The 19,955-nt window shown below is 36.9% G+C and overlaps 1 protein-coding gene across 2 annotated transcripts; it reads left to right on the top strand.

The window, feature by feature from the left end:
• The first annotated feature begins 1,569 nt into the window (after nt 1-1,569).
• Nucleotides 1,570-16,754, top strand: LOC117978797 (interleukin-1 receptor-like 1). Of its 2 annotated transcripts, XM_034952033.3 has the most exons (11): nt 1,570-1,714; nt 2,495-2,704; nt 3,217-3,427; nt 4,473-4,647; nt 5,041-5,203; nt 6,584-6,655; nt 7,395-7,536; nt 7,629-7,774; nt 12,342-12,488; nt 13,476-13,643; nt 15,933-16,754. In XM_034952033.3, the coding sequence occupies exons 2-11, from the start codon at nt 2,644-2,646 to the stop codon at nt 16,316-16,318; spliced, it is 1,671 nt and encodes a 556-aa protein (XP_034807924.2). In that variant the 5' UTR covers nt 1,570-1,714; nt 2,495-2,643; the 3' UTR covers nt 16,319-16,754. The 2 variants fall into 2 exon arrangements, with proteins under 2 accessions (XP_034807924.2, XP_063450782.1); XM_063594712.1 differs by lacking the exons at nt 2,495-2,704; nt 12,342-12,488; nt 13,476-13,643; nt 15,933-16,754 and having other exon boundaries at nt 1,634-1,714; nt 7,629-8,114.
• The last annotated feature ends 3,201 nt before the right edge of the window (nt 16,755-19,955 follow it).

The following is a 19,955-nucleotide window of genomic DNA, read 5'->3' as shown; positions in this document are numbered from 1 at the left end:
GCAGAATTTCATCATTATGATGTTAAAATTGATGGATGCTTTATTTTTTAAACTGAGAAACTAATGCTTACGTGGCCTAGTTTAAGAATGAATGCTCCAACTTAATACATGTTTTAAAAAGATGTTTTGGGATACCAAATGTAAAAGAATTCCGAGTTTGTGTTATTTTATTGAACAAACCTATTCAGCACTTGGGGAATCGCAGGCAGCGTTGCAGACTCGCTGGCTCCTGGCTGTGATCTCACACCCAAACTGCAATAATATCCTGATAAAACGGACTTCCACAAGTAGGTCAAGAATAGTAATGTGCAGACCTAATTCCTCTAATTTACGGCGAACATCTCGTGGTCAATCTCCCCGCGGTCAAAGGACTGTGTATCTCTTCCTCTCAGAGCCACTCCACAGGCCAAAAGGCTGACTAAATCCCTGACAGATAAGAGATTCAAGAGTAGTCCCAGCCCCCATGGGGAGCAAAGACGCTGGCTCAAAAAACGTACTGATAACTCTCCCTTTTGCAGCTCCTCCTTTCTGAACCTTCCACAAGCAGTGGCAGTTGGATTCTGTGATTAGTCTAGTCTTCAGAGCCAGCCTTCTTGAGTTCAAATTCTGACTTCACCCCTTAATGTGAAGTGACATGGGCAAGTTGCTTGATCTCTCTGTGCCTCAGTGTCCTTGTCTGTAAAATGGGCATCATAATAATAGCGCCTGCCACTTTGGGTGAGTATGAGAATGAAGGAATTAATACATGTAAATCACTTAGACTGTGTCTGGCATAGAGGACATTCTAAAGAAAAGTTAGCTATTATCATTATATTATTATATTGGTCTGGAATTAGTTCCTGAATCCTTCTGAGATGTGATGACTTATAAACGTAGGTTGAGTTTACTCATGATAGGGTCATCGCAACTATGCATAGCTAAAATCAAATTTTGCTTTTCAAGTTTGTTTTACCTGGAGCCCTAGAGTTCAGGGTTATGGTTTCCTTTGTCACTCCCCTTGAGGGAAGCTTCTTAGTCACACCCTCCTTCTCTTTCTCTGCACTCTATGCACTCTAGAAAAGCTCCTTTTTTTTTTTTCTTCATCCAGGCAGAGAGGCCTACTGGGACTTAAATCCAAGGAGCTGAAATCTGTTTTGGGATGGGGTGGAGTCACATTCTGGACCCTAGACAGAGAATTTCTAAGTTCCAGAAAGTGCTGCTTACTTCGCATTTCCTCTCCCCCACCTTTGCTTTTGAAACTCCTGGCACCAATGCTGCCAAGGTTGGCGGAGCTTTCCTGAGTGGTGTCTGCCAAATGAGGAGTCAAGGAATATCTGGAAAGGCAGCCTCCAGGTCCCTGATGTCAAGACCATTTAGAACTGAAAGTGTCCTAATATCGGGGCACAGGCAATAAGCATTAGTTATTAATCAGCCTGAGAAGTTGATTCTAAAATAGGAGGAAATGATTCAATTATTTCCTCTCAAGGGATTACTCAATGTTGTTTTTATGTTTAAATATTTATTTGTCAACATCAAGAATTCTTAGTACATGATGCACCAGCATTTTTGAACAAGTCATAGATTTGGCCACAAATCAAATTTCAGGATGGGAGGAGTGTCTCCCCTTTAAAATAGAAGAGAGTGAGTAGTCTATGAGGAGGGACCTACAAAGACTGGAAACTATTCTTAGCTCCGTCACTGACTCCAAGTTCATCCCCTCTGTCTTTCAGTTTGGGTAAGCATCAATTACTTATCTAAAATTTGTAATAAGAAAAGTCTTCAAAATTCATGATTGTGTTTATCCTTATGTTAGTACATTTCTATGTTGGTTCTATTCTTCCCCTTATATTTTAAGAAAAGAAGTAAGAAAGTAAATGATTATTTTTCTGAAAGAAAAAATTAATGTATTTATTATTATTCATAGACCTTCAACTACTCTTAGAAAGCCTTTGGTGACTCCTGGGAACAAGCTGAGTCAGGAACAAAAGTTTGAGGGTTTGGGGTTGAGAATAGGACAATTACTTGGCTAATGCTTTAGTCTAGTTCTGATTTTGCTACTCCTTAGTTGCTTTGTGATGACTACTTGCACATGTGTCTGTTTGTGAGTTATTTTTGTGAGCATGCTGCCACCAGCCTGTGTGGATGTCTGTGGTTTCACATGATACATTTTATTTTCTAAAGTCTACTGAATTTTATGTTTTTTTTTTTTCAAAAATAGAAACTCATATACTTTCCTTCTTAATTTAGTTTCTTTCAGGACATTCTCATGAGACTGGTGAAATATAACTGCGAAGTAGCATGATAATTGTGAAATAGCATGATCATTGTGAGAGCTATATGACCCAAAACTTCCATAGGAATAAGTGCAATGCTTGCATATCTGAAACCTGCTGTTACATCTCTTTGCACTTAATAAATATGTGTTGACTGTTTCATTCTCCTGAGTGGTGCTGAGAAAGTAAAAATCATGGCTGATAAAAATTCTGTTTATGGTTTTGTCTAATTTATTTTTCAGTTGAGATATAGGCTACTCTTCCCAACTCAGTCTTGAAGAGTATCACCAACTGCCTCATGTGTGGTGACCTTCGCTGTCGTATGCCAGTGACTCATCTGGAGTAATCTCAACAACCAGTTACCAATACTTGCTCTTGATTGATAAACAGAATGGGGTTTTGGATCTTAGCAATTCTCACAATTCTCATGTATTCCACAGCAGCAAAGTTTAGTAAGTATTGCCTTCTAAGTATAATTTAAATTTTTATAAATTAAATAATTTCAAGAACATTTACCTTGTTTTAAGCAGTTTGCTTCCAGTTGTTCCAGTTGAATTGTAAACTGAAAAATATATTGCTTTTGTACAATCATTTTTCATTATGAATCTATCAGAAGAAATTCTTTGTAATGGATATATCATCAGTTTGGCTTTACATATTCAAATGCAGCAGAATTTAATGTGGTGCCTGCACATGGGAAGTGTTGTGGATGTTTATTGACTGACACACAGTTTGTTTAGATAGATAAGGCTGCTTTTCCATTGGATAACTGTGGGGAATTTAGCTCCAAATTAATTCATTAACATTTCGTAAGAGATCTTAATCAGTTACTTATTCTTTCCCAAGGTATCACAGTATATGACCGGCTTCTAAATTTAATCCTAGAAGAAAATATTGAGAGTATAAGAATTATGATCTTTTCATTTGATCATTTCAGGGTTGTCTTTATATCTTTTATTTGCAGGTAAACAATCATGGGGCCTGGAAAATGAGGCTTTAATTGTAAGATGTCCTAGACAAGGAAAACCTAGTTACACCGTGGATTGGTATTACTCACAAACAAACAAAAGTATTCCCACTCAGGAAAGAAATCGTGTGTTTGCCTCAGGCCAACTTCTGAAGTTTCTACCAGCTGAAGTTGCTGATTCTGGTATTTATACCTGTATTGTCAGAAGGTATCATGCGGAAAGCTCCCATCTTCTTTCACCCTGCTCCCCTTTCTTCAATGGTTGATTGCCTGAGCTGCCCTTGCTTTCATTCCTTCCCTAGTCCTTTCTGGAACAGTTAAATTTATACAGTGCTTTGAATAAAAGTGATTTGGATAAACTTCTAGGAATACTATCAGGTTGAGGTCTAGCTCATTCTGAGCTATTTGGATTTACAGTTGCAGGGATTGATTTGTAGCTGACTTAGAGAAAAACCTAGCTTTCCTAGTGACCAAGATAACTGAGAGCAATTGCTTACTTTTGGCTGGAATTAAGAACAAACTAGCACAGAAAGTAGTAATCTGGATGTTTTCCATCTCAGGGGGCCTCTAGTAGGTGAAAAGGGGCTTTTAACCTTCAAGTTAAGCCAGAGAAGGCTGATGAGATTGTGTGCCTAAAAATTAATTACTTTTGTTCACAAATTGTTAAATGTTTTGATTTTGTGGCTGTATTTGGCACACACAAAATGTCAAATGAATTAAATCAAAAAGCAGGATGTATTAGTTAAGGGCCTAGGTCTGAGACTAGACAAGTGTCAAATTCATGCTCTGCCACTAGTTAACTGTGCGATGCCAGCAAGTTACTTCTCTGCCCTTCAGTTTCCTTCTCTGTAAAATGCATATAATGTAATAATATATTTCATCTCAAAGCATTATTGTGAAAATAAACTAAGGTAATGTGTGAAAAGTGCTCATCATCATCACTGGTACAGAGTAAACTCTGAATAAATAGTAATTTATTACACTGGGATTACAGCATTACAGCAGATGTAGTGTATGAATAAATGGTGAAGAAGTCATTGTTAGGGCTACTATGGGGGCTATGTTTTTAGCTCAAGTGTAACAAAAAAGTATTTAAACTCTAGATTTTAATGTTTATTTTTAAATAAGAAAATAACCATTATGTATATTGATGGTTTTTAAGAAGAAAAGCAATATTAAGTACAGGCTGAATTTAGATTAAGTTATTTCACAATGCTAAGTGACTCTTTTAATTGTCTGACTTATTTTAACAGTCCCACATTCAATAGAACTGGATATGCGAATGTCACCATATATAAAAAACAATCAGATTGCAATGTTCCAGATTATTTGATGTATTCAACAGTATCTGGATCAGAAAAAAATTCCAAAATTTATTGTCCTACCATTGACCTCTACAATTGGACAGCACCTCTTGAGTGGTTTAAGGTAAGAAGAAATTTGGAAGGAAATAGATGAAAATTACACAATTAAAATAGACACAAGTGGCCGGGCACAGTGGCTCATGCCTGTAATCCCAGCACTTTGGGAGGCCAAGGCAGGCAGATCACTTGAGGCCAGGAGTTCGAGACCAGCCTGGCCAACATGAGGAAACCCCATCTCTACTAAAAATGTAAAAACCAGCTGGGTGTGGTGGCACACACCTGTAATCCCAGCAGCTTGGGAGGGTGAGGTATGGAAATCACTTGAACCTAGAAGGCAGAGGTTACAGCGAGCCCAGATTGCACCACTCACTCCAGCCTAGGCAACAAACATTCTGTCAACAGATAAATAAATAAAAGTGAAGAATTACTCAGAAGGAAATGGAATTTCTTATTTCAGAATTGTCAGGCTCTTCAAGGATCAAGGTACAGGGCGCACAAGTCATTTTTGGTCATTGATAATGTGATGACTGAGGACGCAGGTGATTACACCTGTAAATTTATACACAATGAAAATGGAGCCAATTATAGTGTGATGGCGACCAGGTCCTTCACGGTCAAGGGTAAGCTACTGACATTAATGAGATAGAATACTACGTGAAAGAAGTCGAAATGGGAACAGCGGTGCCCTTCTGGTTGGGTTTCTTGCACTTCTCCCTCCTCCCTTTACTTCCTCCTGCTCCATCTTATCTTATACATTCTGAACTATGACGCAAAGAGGTTTTCTGAACACACTATCAAGATTTAAGAAATTTCAGGGGGAAATTACATTACTAATTCAAAGCCACATCTGGTCTTTATTCTTTTTTTGTGACTTAATTTTCCAAAGATAAAGCAATCTGAATGCTAACTTAATTTACTTTTTTTGAATGGCAATACAACTATTTGGAGAGCAAAACCAGCTTTTTTTTTCTAGTTTGGTGTCAGAGTTTCTGCAAATTAAAAAGGAACTTAATCTTTAGTAATACTCATTGGATTCAAAGTTTAATGAGAGGCTTTGTGATGGTATACTATGGTGTACATAAATGTTGTCGAGTGGTTTTTAATCTTTGTTTGCAATACTTTCAACATCATCAATGGCCTTGAGTAGGTCACTTCATTCTAAAAATGTGTTTTCCAAGTTATTTTAAATTTTATAAAAGCTTATTTAAGGGAAAGATTTCACAATCATAGCTTATCAATCTACAAAGGATTGGGGTCTCCTTAGCACAAGTCGATCTACAGACGTAGATGTAATAGCCCCTTTATGTATGACAGTTTTTTCAGGGCAAAGCAATATTGGAGACAAATTTTTGGAGTTTTTCAATACTCCACTGCTGTAAAATAAGCATCACCAGACCACATTCCTATCAGTGCCTCTTCCTGTTTAATATCAACCCTTACAGTGGTCCTTAATCACACTGTCATTAAATAAATGAGCATGAAGGGATGGAGGATTGCAGCAGTGCTCCACAAGCACTGCCCGTCTTTCAGACTTAGTGGTCACAGGAGACAGAATTCTGTACGGGGAAGATTTCACTGAGGATGGGCCACCCTAGTGGAGAACTGCGAGTAAATCTGTGGACTCATCCATTTATTATTTTCATGGGTCTTTTGAAATCTTCTCTGTAGTCTTATTCTTATTCTGTAGAAGAGTAGTTTTCTAACAACTACTAGGTCATGTAATTAGTTTTATGGGTTGGACCTGCATTTGTTTAAGTGATATCAGAGAATAAAGATATTAAAGAGCATCATAGGTAATAAAAGAAAGTTTTATTTAAGTGCCTTTCTGTTTCGTGTGTGTGTGTGTGTGTGTGTGTGTGTGTGTGTTTGTCATTATGGGTTATTGTCAGAAGAACTTGAAAAACATTGCTATGAAATAGAATAGAAACATGAAAATACAAGCTTTATATTGACTAGCATTCAATGCTCTCCTAATATTTATATTTCTTTTTGTCTTTAAGATGAGCAAGGCTTTTCTCTGTTTCCAGTAATCGGAGCCCCTGCACACAATGAAATAAAGGAAGTGGAAATTGGTAAGAAAATTTATCAGAATGCTGTAAATATTGCCTGCAAAAATCCTTCCCTATGACCCCTGTTCTGAATTCCCTTAGCAGGGGTCAGGCAATTAGCATAAGGAACCTTGAGGAGTAAGTGAGGTGACATCCCTGGAAGCACCTGCCCCAAGCATTTGCTAATATTGGGAACAGGGACACAGCAATTGCAGTGTTTACATTTGTTTATTGTACTTTGTAATTCATGATGCTTTCATGTATGCATCTAATTTCATCTTCATCTCTATCCCAGAGCTTGGGATGGAGACCTGCAGGGTGTTCATTCTGGGCAATGGTAGCCAGATCCGGTAAAACATGTTTATCTTCAAAGTAGCTTATGGAGAGATAAAGAGAGTTCTGTAGAAAGATGTGGAAGAGGGCAGTTGGAAAGAAACTCTAATTTCTAGTAGAGGGCAATTCTTTTACTAGAAATCCTTTATAATGTGGGGTTGGTGAAGGCAGAATCATTGACCTTGTTAGTTTCCCATGCAGATGAGAACATAGTGGGAGCTGAGCTTCAAACCCAGCTGGGTGAATGAAGGTAATGGAAGCAGGGAGGAGGCAAGAGAGGACGTAGAAAGAGGAAGGTGCTAGAGATGAGGGAGGGAGGTCCTGGTGGGGTGCATACTAAGTGTTCAGTAAGGTTTTTTTTACATTAAATGGGATAAAATGCCAGTCGCAGAAGTTAATTTTATTGGTGAATGTCCTTACTCCCCTCTAGGAAAAAACGCAAACCTAACTTGCTCTGCTTGTTTTGGAAAAGGCACTCAGTCCTGGGCTGCCGTCCTGTGGCAGCTTAATGGAACAAAAATTACAGACTTTGGTGAACCAAGAATTCAACAAGAGGAAGGGCAAAATCAAAGGTATTTTTATATTGAAGAGAACCATCCTCTTCCCCTTGCACATGGTTTGCACCTGCAAAGTAGGCATTAAAAGTAACAGGTTGTTTTCTTAGTTTCAGCAATGGGCTGGCTTGTCTAGACATGGTTTTAAGAATAGCTGACCTGAAGGAAGAGGATTTATTGCTGCAGTACGACTGTCTGGCCCTGAATTTGCATGGCTTGAGAAGGCACACCATAAGGCTAAGTAGGAAAAATCCAAGTAAGGAGTGTTTCTGAGACTTTGGTCACCTGAGCTTTCTCTAGCAAGTGTAAGCAGAATGGAGTGTGGTTCCAAGAGATCCATCAAGACAATGGGAATGGCCTGTGCCATAAAATATGCTTCTCTTCTTCCAGATGTTGTTTGCTATCTGCTCTTTGTAGACTGTTCCTGTTTGCTGGGAGCTTCTCTGCGGCTTAAATTGCTCGTCCTCCCCCACTCCCTATCGTTGGTTTGTCTAGAACACTCAGCTGCTTCTTTGGTCATCCTTGTTTTCTAACTTTATGAACTCCCTCTGTCTCACTGTATGTGAAAGAAAATGCACCAACAACTGTAAACTGAACGTGTTCTTTTGTGCTCTTTTATAACTTGTATTACATGTTGTAAGCATGGTCCCTTCTATACCTTTTTCTGGTCATAATGAACACTCATTTTGTTAGCGAGGGTGGTAAAGTGAACAAAAAGGGGAAGTATCAAACTACTGCCATTTCAGTGAGAAAATCCTAGGTGCTACTTTATAATAAGACATTTGTTAGGCCATTCTTGCATTGATATAAAGAAATACCTGAGACTGGGTGATTTATATGAAAAGAGGTTTAATTGGCTCACGGTTCTGCAGGCTGTATGGGAAGCATGGCGGCATCTGCTTCTGGGGACACCTCAGGAGCTTTACTCATGGCAGAAGGCAAAGCAAAGGCAGGCACTTCAAACAGTAAAAGCAGGAGCGAGAGAGAGGTGCCACACTTAAACAGCCAGATCTCATGAGAAGTCACTCACTATTGCAAGGACAGCATCAAGGGGATGGTGCTAAACCATTCATGATGAACTCACCCCCATGATCCAATCACCTCCCACCAGGCTCCACCTCGAATACTGGGGATTACCATTCAGCATGAGATTTGGGCAGGAACACAGACCCAAACCATATCACACACATTATCATTGTTAAACTTTATAAAGTGTTTAAGGTACATGGAACACCTGGGAAGTCTGGTAGCTCAGCCCATTTCTTTATTGCATCTGTTATTCACCATGTAATTCAGGTACCACCTATTCCAGGGAGCCTTTCTTGGCCCTCAGTTTGCAGTATACACACTTTCCAAGTACTCTTGTAGCATCCTGTTTGTATCATAGCACTGGTCACATTGCCTTACCTAAATCTGTTTGACAGTCTGCTCAACACGACTGCAAGCTCCATGAGGGCAGGGACATCATCTCATCCATCTTCGAGTCCTTAGTGCAATACCTGACAGCTAGCCAGTGCTCAGCTAAATATTTGTTGACTGAATAAATGAATGCACAACCAAATTATTGATACCAAATGTTTTTTGTGTACATTTCTACTTCTCTAGCTATAAGTCTTAATTATACAACAAAATACTATTTTTATATTTATGTTTGGTAAATTCAATAACTTTCCTCATCATTTGGAAAGTCAAATTGTTTATTGCTTCCCTACAGTTTTTTCTGAATCTAGCAGGATTTTAACGATATCATTATAATTTGACACAATAAAAGGACAACGTGAAACTGATGAATCTTTATTGGGTTAATTTCAGATGCTATATAATCTTTTAAAAATGTAACATTCTTTTTTATATATAAATAATTTATATATAAATATATAAAAAAATTATAAATAAATAATAATTGGCATCACAAATAGCCAAAGCAGGGTGGAGAGAGTGATCCTTCCTGGGTGCAGGCAAGAAGGGGATATGTTGTCTACAGAATTTTCAAAACAGTGATAAAGCTGTCTACAAGTCATTGTGCTTTTTATCATCACTATGCCCAGACAATGTGAAACATCAGAGATGAAGTGCTCCTCCCACAGAGGTGGACTGATCCTTCTCCCCACTCCCTTGGTGTGTCTCTGAATGCAATGTTGTCTTGGAAAACAGCTTTCCAAGCATTTCACTCCTGAGCACTTGCCAGTTTCCTCACTTGTTCTTCACATATCCAGGCAAAGACATCCTGTTTGCTATATGAAGCATTGTATCCCGTATAAAAGGAAGGAAAGAGAGAAATATATTTTTACACTCATCACTCCTCAGGGGCTGTACAACCATGTAGAAATTGTTTAATGTGCTTGTCAAATAGCCAAAGAAAGTGTTAAACCCTGAGTTCCCACCCATGTGTGTGGTATGGTTAGGATTCATCCAGATACACACAGAGAGGCACAACAGGAGGAGAAAGGATAGGGGTGTGAGGACAGCGGGCCCCCAATATGGTGTAATCGTGGCAGGTCTCTGCCTGAAGTGGTATGTGGGGTTTTTCTGGTTTTAATTTTGACTTTAACCCCTGATTTGTAAGTTTTTCATGAAATAAACAGAATCATAACTCATGTAGATGGCTATAAGTGCCGTAGTGTTCTGTGGGTCTCTGGTGTCTGCCAGTGATAAGTGTGGCACCCCAGGAAGGCTGTGGACCCCATCAAGGTGCTATGTGAGGGCCATGCTTGGGGTGGTGGTGGGCCCAGTAGACCCTGCAGCCATCCATCCAGCCTGCCCACCCACACTGCCCTTGTGTCCTCCTGCTTTGCTACGTTATCATTGATCAGTGTCCCTGGTTACCTATGTGTTTGAATTATCTTCGTGTTACAGGTGTTTAATGATTTTGCTCCTTCTAGCTTATTTGTATTTCACCTGTTTTTCTTTAAATCAACATGGTTACACTCTGTTTCAGCAACTGTATAAATTAAACACAAATTACTACTACTGCTATTGAGTTGTCATGATGAATTCTTTTTTATTTCTGAAATTATAGCATTTCTTGAATTTAAGAGAACAAAAACTTGAAAGGCCTATGTCTCCATTTTATTAACTATTACTAAATACATATTTGATGCTCATAATAATAATAATACACATTTATTCATTATTTCCTATGTACAAGGACTTATCTACTTATTTTACATTTAACTTTCTCATTTATTTTCTCAATACTTCAAAGTAAAAGACAAAGAAAGTTGAATAACTTGCGAAATACTACAGTTATGGAGCAAGGATTCAAACACAGCCAGCATTTTCCTAGCTATATGTGTATACAGAAAGTAATGTTTTGTCATCACATACCTGGATTACTTATACTTTTATAAAATAATTCACACTTACGAAGACTTCCTCTGATGTCTTGGATCAACTTCTTTCCTCTACTTGGAAGCGTCCAGCCAATGGCATGGTTACTTCCCAGTAACCCCCACAGGAAGTACACATTCCTCTGTGCATCCAGCTGAGGTTTTTAGAGAGAGAGTGACCTGGAAAGGAATCCTGTTGAAACGATTTACTTACGGAGTTTTCATTATTTAACCTGATGACAGTAAGCTCTTTGTCAATTTTCACTTTTTCCCCCCAATTTTGTGTCACATCACCTTGATAATTCTTGATTCCATACTGCTGGTCACTGAGAGAACTGATAAACTATTAGAGGTTGTGGAGGAATTCGTGAATATGGGCCAGTGATTTTTCTACCTTAAAACTGGGAGCCCATGCATGGAGACTTAAGACGGAAAAGAACCGTATCAGCAAATCTCATTTGAGATTCTTCTCACATTCATCAGTGCATATGCATGTTGCATCTGCATTTTGTGAAGCAAGGAGTACTAGGAAAAATTTCTGGGTTGGTTGAGTAATGTTCACCATGAGAGAAGTATGGGCTATGAGTAGGACCTAGAACTTAGTAATTTGACTTTTGAATTCTTTATCAAAGATGCTTTAGCCACTTAGGTGACTCTTGCTTCTTCTCCTACCTCCCACACTGCCAAGTCCTTAGAGGCAACAAGTCTCTCAGACCTGTTGATGCCTTCTCCTTAATGCCCTGACAGCACCTTGTCCGTTCCTTTCTCATTATTGCATGAGTTACAACCCTCTGCATCTTGCAACCCAAGTACCACACTCCATTCTTCTCTGAGTGCCCATAGTTTCTTTCCACAGAAACAAACTTTCTGCTACCATCAGATTAATCTCTTGGGAAAACCACTCAAGTCTCCAGTGCTCCTGTGACCTTCAGAAGAAGGCAATCTGCCTTAGTTGGGGTTTCAAGTCTGGACAGAACCTGGCCCTGACCAAACTTTCTAATCATATCTTCCACCAATTCCCCAAACTGGGTTATTCCACTTCCTCAGAAAACACACTTCCTCTCTGCACTTAGGCTTATGGTATTCTCTCTGCCCAGGTGGGCATTTCCTTTTTTGCATCTCCCTGAATCCTACTCATCTTTCAGAGGCCTCCTCTTCCTCCAGGAAGGCTCCCTTTCCCAGTCCTGCATGGAGCAAGCTCTCCTTCTAAACTCCTCTGCCAGCAAAAATCATGCTTTTGCCTCCCATCTTAGTTAAGTTGACAAGTGTCTCTCTGCCTCTTTTGCCTTTGAGAATTCCCTATAATGCTTAGCCTGATGTGTTGTAGAGGCTCAATAAATGTGACTGTCCTGGTACTTAAAGCAGCCATGAAAATTCCCAGTGGGTATATCTTATGTGAAATTCTTGTACTCCCAAGGGAAGCCAGCATCCATGTATCAGTTTATTATATCTTGTTTCAGTAGTAATAATAATCTTTTTCTTTCTTTTGAATAGTTGATCATCATAGCACCTACTGCATAATTGCAGTATGTAGTGTATTTTTAATGCTAATCAATGTCCTGGTTATCATCCTAAAAATGTTCTGGATTGAGGCCACTCTGCTCTGGAGAGACATAGCTAAACCTTACAAGACTAGGAATGGTAAGTGGCAAATACCAAGTTTTTCTCCCAAAGAAAAAGTCCCATAATAACTGTTGGTTACTTGTCTATTAATCTTTCAGTAGCTAGGCTGCTAAGCCCAGATTCCATTTTGCTTGCTAATCTGTTATCAGTGAGTTGTGTTTTTGGATTTTCTTAGAGGCCATTTTCCATCCTGCTATGTAAATCCTCATGGTCCTGAGATCCATCTCAACAGCTCACTTTTCTTCCCCGATAGGATTGCTATTCCTACTGAGTTCCCAATAACAGAATCTGCCCCAAGCCCAGAAAGGTGTAAATTTCATAATGTATTGGTAAGACATTATGAAGTTAAACACAGTAGCAAAATTGTTCCTGTTTTCCAGATGTGAGCAGGTTAGAAAGGTCTATCGGAAAGCATGTGTGTTCTACCTGAAACCCTGATCCGTAAAGTCTAACCCAGGCACACAAGCATGTGCATGAAAGGAGTCAGTTCTGCCTGCTAGATGCAAACTTCATGCTTTCATTTGGAGGCAGATACATGTTGCATTTTTCAAACAGTTGACTGAAGTAGGAGCTCATTGTTTGATCTGTGGAAAATTCAGATCCCTTAAAAAATTCTATGCCCTTGCTACTATTAGCTTCAAATTTTTTCACTTCCCCAGGGGAGTATGGGGAAACCAAAGATGAAACCAAAGTCTATTCAGCACAGAAGGCCCCCTTATTCATAGATTATTAATCAAAATTGATGAGATGGACAGGTTCTTGTCCACTTTTTTGTTATTTAGTCTGTGACAGTAAAAAGGAGAAACACTTTGGGATGAAGACTGTTATTTCCTGATAGTGTTTTGTGGCAGTGGTTTGCCGTCAACATCTCTTGAGTCTAGAATATTTTGGAGGATGACATACATTCACCAACAGCCATAAAACTTGGAGAGGAATGTCTTTGAAGAGCCCAGTGAGAATTTTTAGAATCAAGTAAGAAGTTGTACTTCTTGTTTTCATTTTCAGATGGAAAGCTCTATGATGCTTATGTTATCTACCCACGGAACTACAAATCCAGTACAGATGGGGCCAGTCGTGTAGAGCACTTTGTTCACCAGATTCTGCCTGATGTTCTTGAAAATAAATTTGGCTATACCTTATGCATTTATGGGAGAGATATGCTACCTGGAGAAGGTAAAGCTATTGACATACATTAGGGACAGAAATTCATGCTTATTAAAGGCTGTGAACTAGGTGGCCTTATCCCTGCATTGGAAAATGAATTGCATTTACTACCACAGGCCTTAAGACCAGAACTTTAAATATTTATCCAGAAGCAGACACTTATCCTTCAATCGTCCCTCTCCCATCATTGTCCCAGTGATGAGATCTTCACAGTAATGTTGGTGGTGTGAATTCAGAGTTAGAAGTCCTTTGCTTCAAGGACTTAGCAAACCATCATCCCTACTTTATTCCCTTGGTCCCCCACCAGGATAACTCTGCCACTTCTTAATTCTGTCCATAAGATTTGAAAGAGGACTTAAAAATTGACGAATTTTGTTCTGGTAGCCATAGGCACTAGCTGAAATACCTTAAAAGTACTCAGAGAGTCTTCATGACTTTCTTCATGTTGGTGACACATTTGCAAATTTATATTCTCACCAGAACAAAAAGAACTATAGCTTCTGTTCCTTAATATTCCTACCCAATTTTATATACTTCTGACAGTTTTATCACAACTCCTGTGATTGCAGTAGTTATTTTTCCCTTCCCTTCATACATTTATGTCCAGTACCTATGGACCCTCCTTGTGAACTCTTCTCTAATTTCTCACAGACCAGGAAGGGTTTGGAATATAACTGGGGCTCAGCTATCAAGGGCCTAAGCATAATAAAGTAAATGTTCAGTTTTACATTTTAAACTCATTTTACTAAGAAGAGGAATTCACATGCCTATAGATGTAAAGGTATGAACAACAGGTGACTTTGGTTTACCCTGGAATATCTGGGAATGCTAATAGCCTCAATAACGGCTCAAGAGACTTGTGAAAGATACAATTTAGGAGAATCTAATGCATTTCTTCTCTCGAGGCTCTCTTCTTCCCCCATTTTCCCACTGGCCACCCATGCAGGTAGAAGTAATGAGTAATGCTCTCAAACACTCTTTTCATATTACAAATGTACTGAAGAACCTGCAGGGACTCCAGTTGTTTGTGAGCTCAACAATGTGCCACATCTGGCCACAAGCTCTTCACCTCTTCTTTCTCAGTCCATCCACCTAAGTTCTAGTTACACTTCTCCTCAGCCAAACCCAGGTGCTAGCTCTCTCACACTCAAGCTTGTGCTGCCTTCAATGTGTGACAACATACTAATCTGGAATGGTTTTCTACTTCCCTCTGTCAATGCATGTCCTCTGACCTTTCCTCAACCAAAATAAATGAAACCCAACAACACCAAACTTCACTCTTCACTTAGGAAAGTTCATGACTGACTAAGGTACTGTCTATAGTCTCATGCAACTTATCTTGCATTTGCCCCATCAAAATCCTCTCTGCACCACCACTCCATCCAGTGGCCCTGGGTGGCTGATCATCATGGAATCCATTGCACCCTTGTCCTCTGCTCCAGGCTGGGTTTGGCCAATGGGAGGCACTGGCAGGAGGTCAGAGGGTGGTCATGTACCTGCCTCTCCACGTGGGGCTTCTGGAGCAGCTGTGCTTCTCCCTCTGGGAGCACCTCTTCTCAGCTGGCCTGCCTCATGCATCTGCAATCCCTCAGACACCCCTCTGTGAGAATATCTTGGATTGTTTTCTTCACGGTTGTGCTTTCTCCTGTTGCAGTGAGGACTGGGTATTTCATGTTCTTTCTGAGTCCACCCAGAGCTAATTGGAATCACCATGGCGTCTACGCTGTATAAACACAAAATGGGAAAGGGGATCTATTGTCTCTTGAGATTTTTCTAGTTTGGATCAAATCAGTTTCTACAACAGAGATTAATGGGGGTGAAGTAAAGTCAGGACTTACTTTCCTAGAGACTTTGGACAATTTTGAGGGGCAAAGCTTCCTGAGTTTGTGCTTTTTAATATGTGAGTTAAAATTTTAAGCCATTGAAAAACATATAAGCAAATATTCTAAGAAGATAATATGTATTCTAAGAAGAATGAACCAGAATTCTAAGTCTCTAATGCAACAATAGACTAAATATCTTTACATTCCCATTTACTTGGAAGGACTCTGTTTTAGTTAAGACTAAGCTACCTGGGAAATAAAAAGAGGACATTGGGGCTGATATTCTCACAAATGAAAGGAACACAAAGAACAAAACGGGTTCTCTATCCACACATATTTCCACTTCTCTGAGTAAGTGACTTGATGTCAGAGAATCTCACACCAGATTATAACAATAAGACTTTTAAATGTTCAGGATGTTTATGTTTAAAGCATTAGACTGATAAGAAATCTGATCTATTTCTTGTGTGACTAGATGTAGTCACTGCAGTGGAAACCAACATACGAAAGAGCAGGCGGCACATTTTCATCCTGACCCCTCAGATCACTCACAACAAGGAGTTTGCCTACGAGCAGGAGGTTGCCCTGCACTGTGCCCTCATCCAGAACGACGCCAAGGTGATACTTATTGAGATGGAGGCTCTGAGCGAGCTGGACATGCTGCAGGCTGAGGCGCTTCAGGACTCCCTCCGGCATCTTATGAAAGTACAGGGGACCATCAAGTGGAGGGAGGACCACATTGCCAATAAAAGGTCGCTGAATTCCAAATTCTGGAAGCACGTGAGGTACCAAATGCCTGTGCCAAGCAAAATTCCCAGAAAGGCCTCTAGTTTGACTCCCTTGAGTGCCCAGAAGCAATAGTGCCTGCTGTGATGTGCAAAGGCATCTGAGTTTGAAGCTTTCCTGACTTCTCCTAGCTGGCTTATGCCCCTGCACTGAAGTATGAGGAGCAGGAATATTAAAGGGATTCAGGCCTCAGGTTTCATCTGGTAACTTTCCTTCCATTTCCCTGCTTCTGGGTGGATGCAAAATGGCCAGAAATTTTTCTCCTCAATCCTCCACCATACTCCAGCCACCATTTTCTTCCCTTTTCCCTTTTGCTTGCCTGTCTTCACTGTGGTGTGGGATGTTTTCACTACTCTTTTTTCCTCTCTCTCTGTCTTGCTTTGTTTCTCCTCATTCTTTGTCAATAATCTGAATAGCAAACTAATCATTCGACAGTAGATTTTCACGTCATCTTGAAGAACATTCTGATTCCCTCAGGCAGAATGTCAGTTGTAAATCTTGTTCCCAACATGCCAGATTTTCTTTATTTTTTATATATATAATATTTTATATATAATATTATATATAATATTATATAATATATAATATATAAAATGTGTATATAATTATATATATAATTATATAAAATATAACAGAATATCTAATGTATAATATATAACATATAAAAATAATATTATTTAATATATAACACATAATATTTTATATATAATATTTTATATAACATTTTAAATATCATATAATATATATAATTATTAATGACATATAATTAATATATAATATATATTTTATATAATATAATATTATATATCATATATTATATATTATATATATTATATATAATATATTATATAATATTATATAACATAATATTATATATAACATATTATATATTTTATATAATATATAATATATTATATATTATATATTTTATATAATATATAAAATATATAATATATGATATATTTTATATAATATAAATAATATATAATATATTATATATTTTATGTAATATAAATATATATAATCTATTATATATATTTATAGAATATATAATATCATATATAATATATAATATGATATATAATCTATAATCTATAATATATAATTATTAAATATTATTATTATTAATAATAGTAATTATATTATATATACTATTATATATGATATATAATATTATATATTATATTATATATGATATATATTTTATATATATAAAATTTATATATAATATTATATATAAAATTATATATTGTATATATAATATATATTATATAATATTATATATAATACATTTCATATATAATATTATATATCATATTATATATTTTATATACAATATGATATATAATATAATTTATATATTATATATTTATATATGATTATTATATAAATTATATAAATATAAATGATATATTTATATGTAATTATTAATTATATAATAATTTATATAATAATTACATATAAATATATAATTTATATTTGTATAATTTATATAATAATCATATATAAATATATAATATATAAATTATATTATATATCATATTGTATATAAAATATATAATATGATATATAATATTATATATGAAATGTATAATATATATAATATTATATAACATATATTATATATAAAATATATAATTTATATATAATATTATATATAAATTTTATATATATAAAATATATCATATATAATATTACATAGTATATATTATATATATTCTATATATAGCATATATAATGTAATATTATATATAACATATAGTATTCTATATAAATAATATAGGATATGTTTTATATAGAATATTATATATAATATATATTTTATATAGAATATTTTATATATATAGTATTTTATATATATGTATTTGAGACAGTGTCTCCTATGAACATACTTGTGGACTTACAATTTTATTTTGACACTTAAGAGTGGTCATAGGGTAGGTGCATATTTAACTTTCAGAGAAACTTATACATTGTTTCGCAAACTAATTGTACTACTTTCCATTCCCACCAGTTGTGTATGAGAGCTCCGCTGCTTCATTGCCTCACCAATAATTGGTGTTGTCAAGTTTCTTTATATTTTAATAATTTTCACAGGTGTTAGATGAAGATCACCATGGTCTTAACCTGAAGTTCCCCGACTAATGATCATGAGCCCTTTTCATGTTTTCATTGGCCATTCGTATATATTTTTTAGTGAAGGCAAAATATTTTGCCTTATTTAAATTGTATTTCTTTGTATATTGTTGATGTGTAGGAATTATTTATGTATTGTGGATGCAAGTTCTTTGCCAGATAGATGTAAAGTGAGAATGTTTCCAGGGTTATCTATTCATTTTTAAGTGATGTCTTTGTTTAGTAGACATTTTTAATTTTGGTGATGTCCAATTAATCAATGTGTCCCAAATGGCTATTGTTTTTTGTGTCCTAGCTAAGAATTTTTTTTTTTTTGCCTGTCCAAGGGCATGATTTATTTATTTATTTTTTGCCTGTTCAAGGGTCTTCTCTGTATTTTTATGAAATATTTACGGTTCTAGCTTTTATGTTTAGGTCCATGGTCTATTGTGAATTGATACTTGTATATAGAACAAGGCAAGGACAAAGTACTTTTTTCTGCTGCTGCTTCTTCTGTTGAGGTACCCAGCTGTTCCAGCAATGTTTGTGAAAGACTGTTTTTTCCCCACTGAATTGACATGGTGCTTTGTTAAAAAAATCAATTGACTAGATATGTGTGGATCTATTAGTCTACTTTCTATTTTGTATGTTTGTATGTTTCTGTGAATATCACATTGCCATAATTACTATTGCCTTATTATAAATCCTCAAGTCAGTATAAGTCTCTCAACTTTGTTCATCTTTGTCAAGATTGCCCAGACAGGCCGGGCAGGTGGCTCACCCCTGTAATTTCAACACTTTGGGAGGCCGAAATGGGCGGATCACCTGAGGTCGAGAGTTCAAAACCAGCCTGACCAACACGGAGAAACCCCGTCTCTACTAAAAATACAAAAGTAGCCAGGCGTGATAGTGCATGCCTCTAATCCCAGCTACTCGGGAGGCTGAGGCAGGAGAATCGCTTGAACCCGGGAGGCGGAGGTTGCAGTGAGCCGAGATCGCGTCATTGCACTCACTCCAGCCTGGGCAACAAGAGCAAAACTTCGTCTCTGTCCGGACAATCCTAGATTATTTGCATTTTCATATGAATTTTAGAAACAGCTTCTTAATTTCTTTGAAAATTTTTCCTGGGATTTGGATTGAATTGTATTAAATATATAGATTCTGTAATATATAGAGTCTAAAAATATACAGTGTGGAGAATAGATGTCTTAAGTCTTCCAATCCGTAAACGTGGTATATCCCTTTATTACTTAGATGTTTCATCTCTGTTAGCAATATTTTGTAGTTTTCACAGGAGATATCTCATATATTATCCAATGAATTTATACTTTGGTATTTTGATTTTTAAATGCTATGGTAAATGGCACTTTTAACAAACTTCACTTTTCAAGTTTCCATCTCTAATATATAGAATTGCTATTGATTTTTATATTCCATGATCTTGATAAACTTAATATTTCCAGTAGTTTTTTTTTTGTAGATTTCAAAAGTTGGTCTACATATAATTATGCTCTCTGTTAAAACCAGTAGTTTTAATTCTTTCTTCTCAATCTTTATGCTTTCTAATTTTATTTTTATTTCTTCACTTGTTGCAAAG

Source organism: Pan paniscus, chromosome 12, assembly GCF_029289425.2.
Source record: "Pan paniscus chromosome 12, NHGRI_mPanPan1-v2.0_pri, whole genome shotgun sequence".
In the NCBI taxonomy this organism is placed as follows: domain Eukaryota; kingdom Metazoa; phylum Chordata; class Mammalia; order Primates; family Hominidae; genus Pan; species Pan paniscus.
Note: the sequence above shows the minus strand (reverse complement) of the source record. Positions and strands in the feature narration are given on the sequence as shown.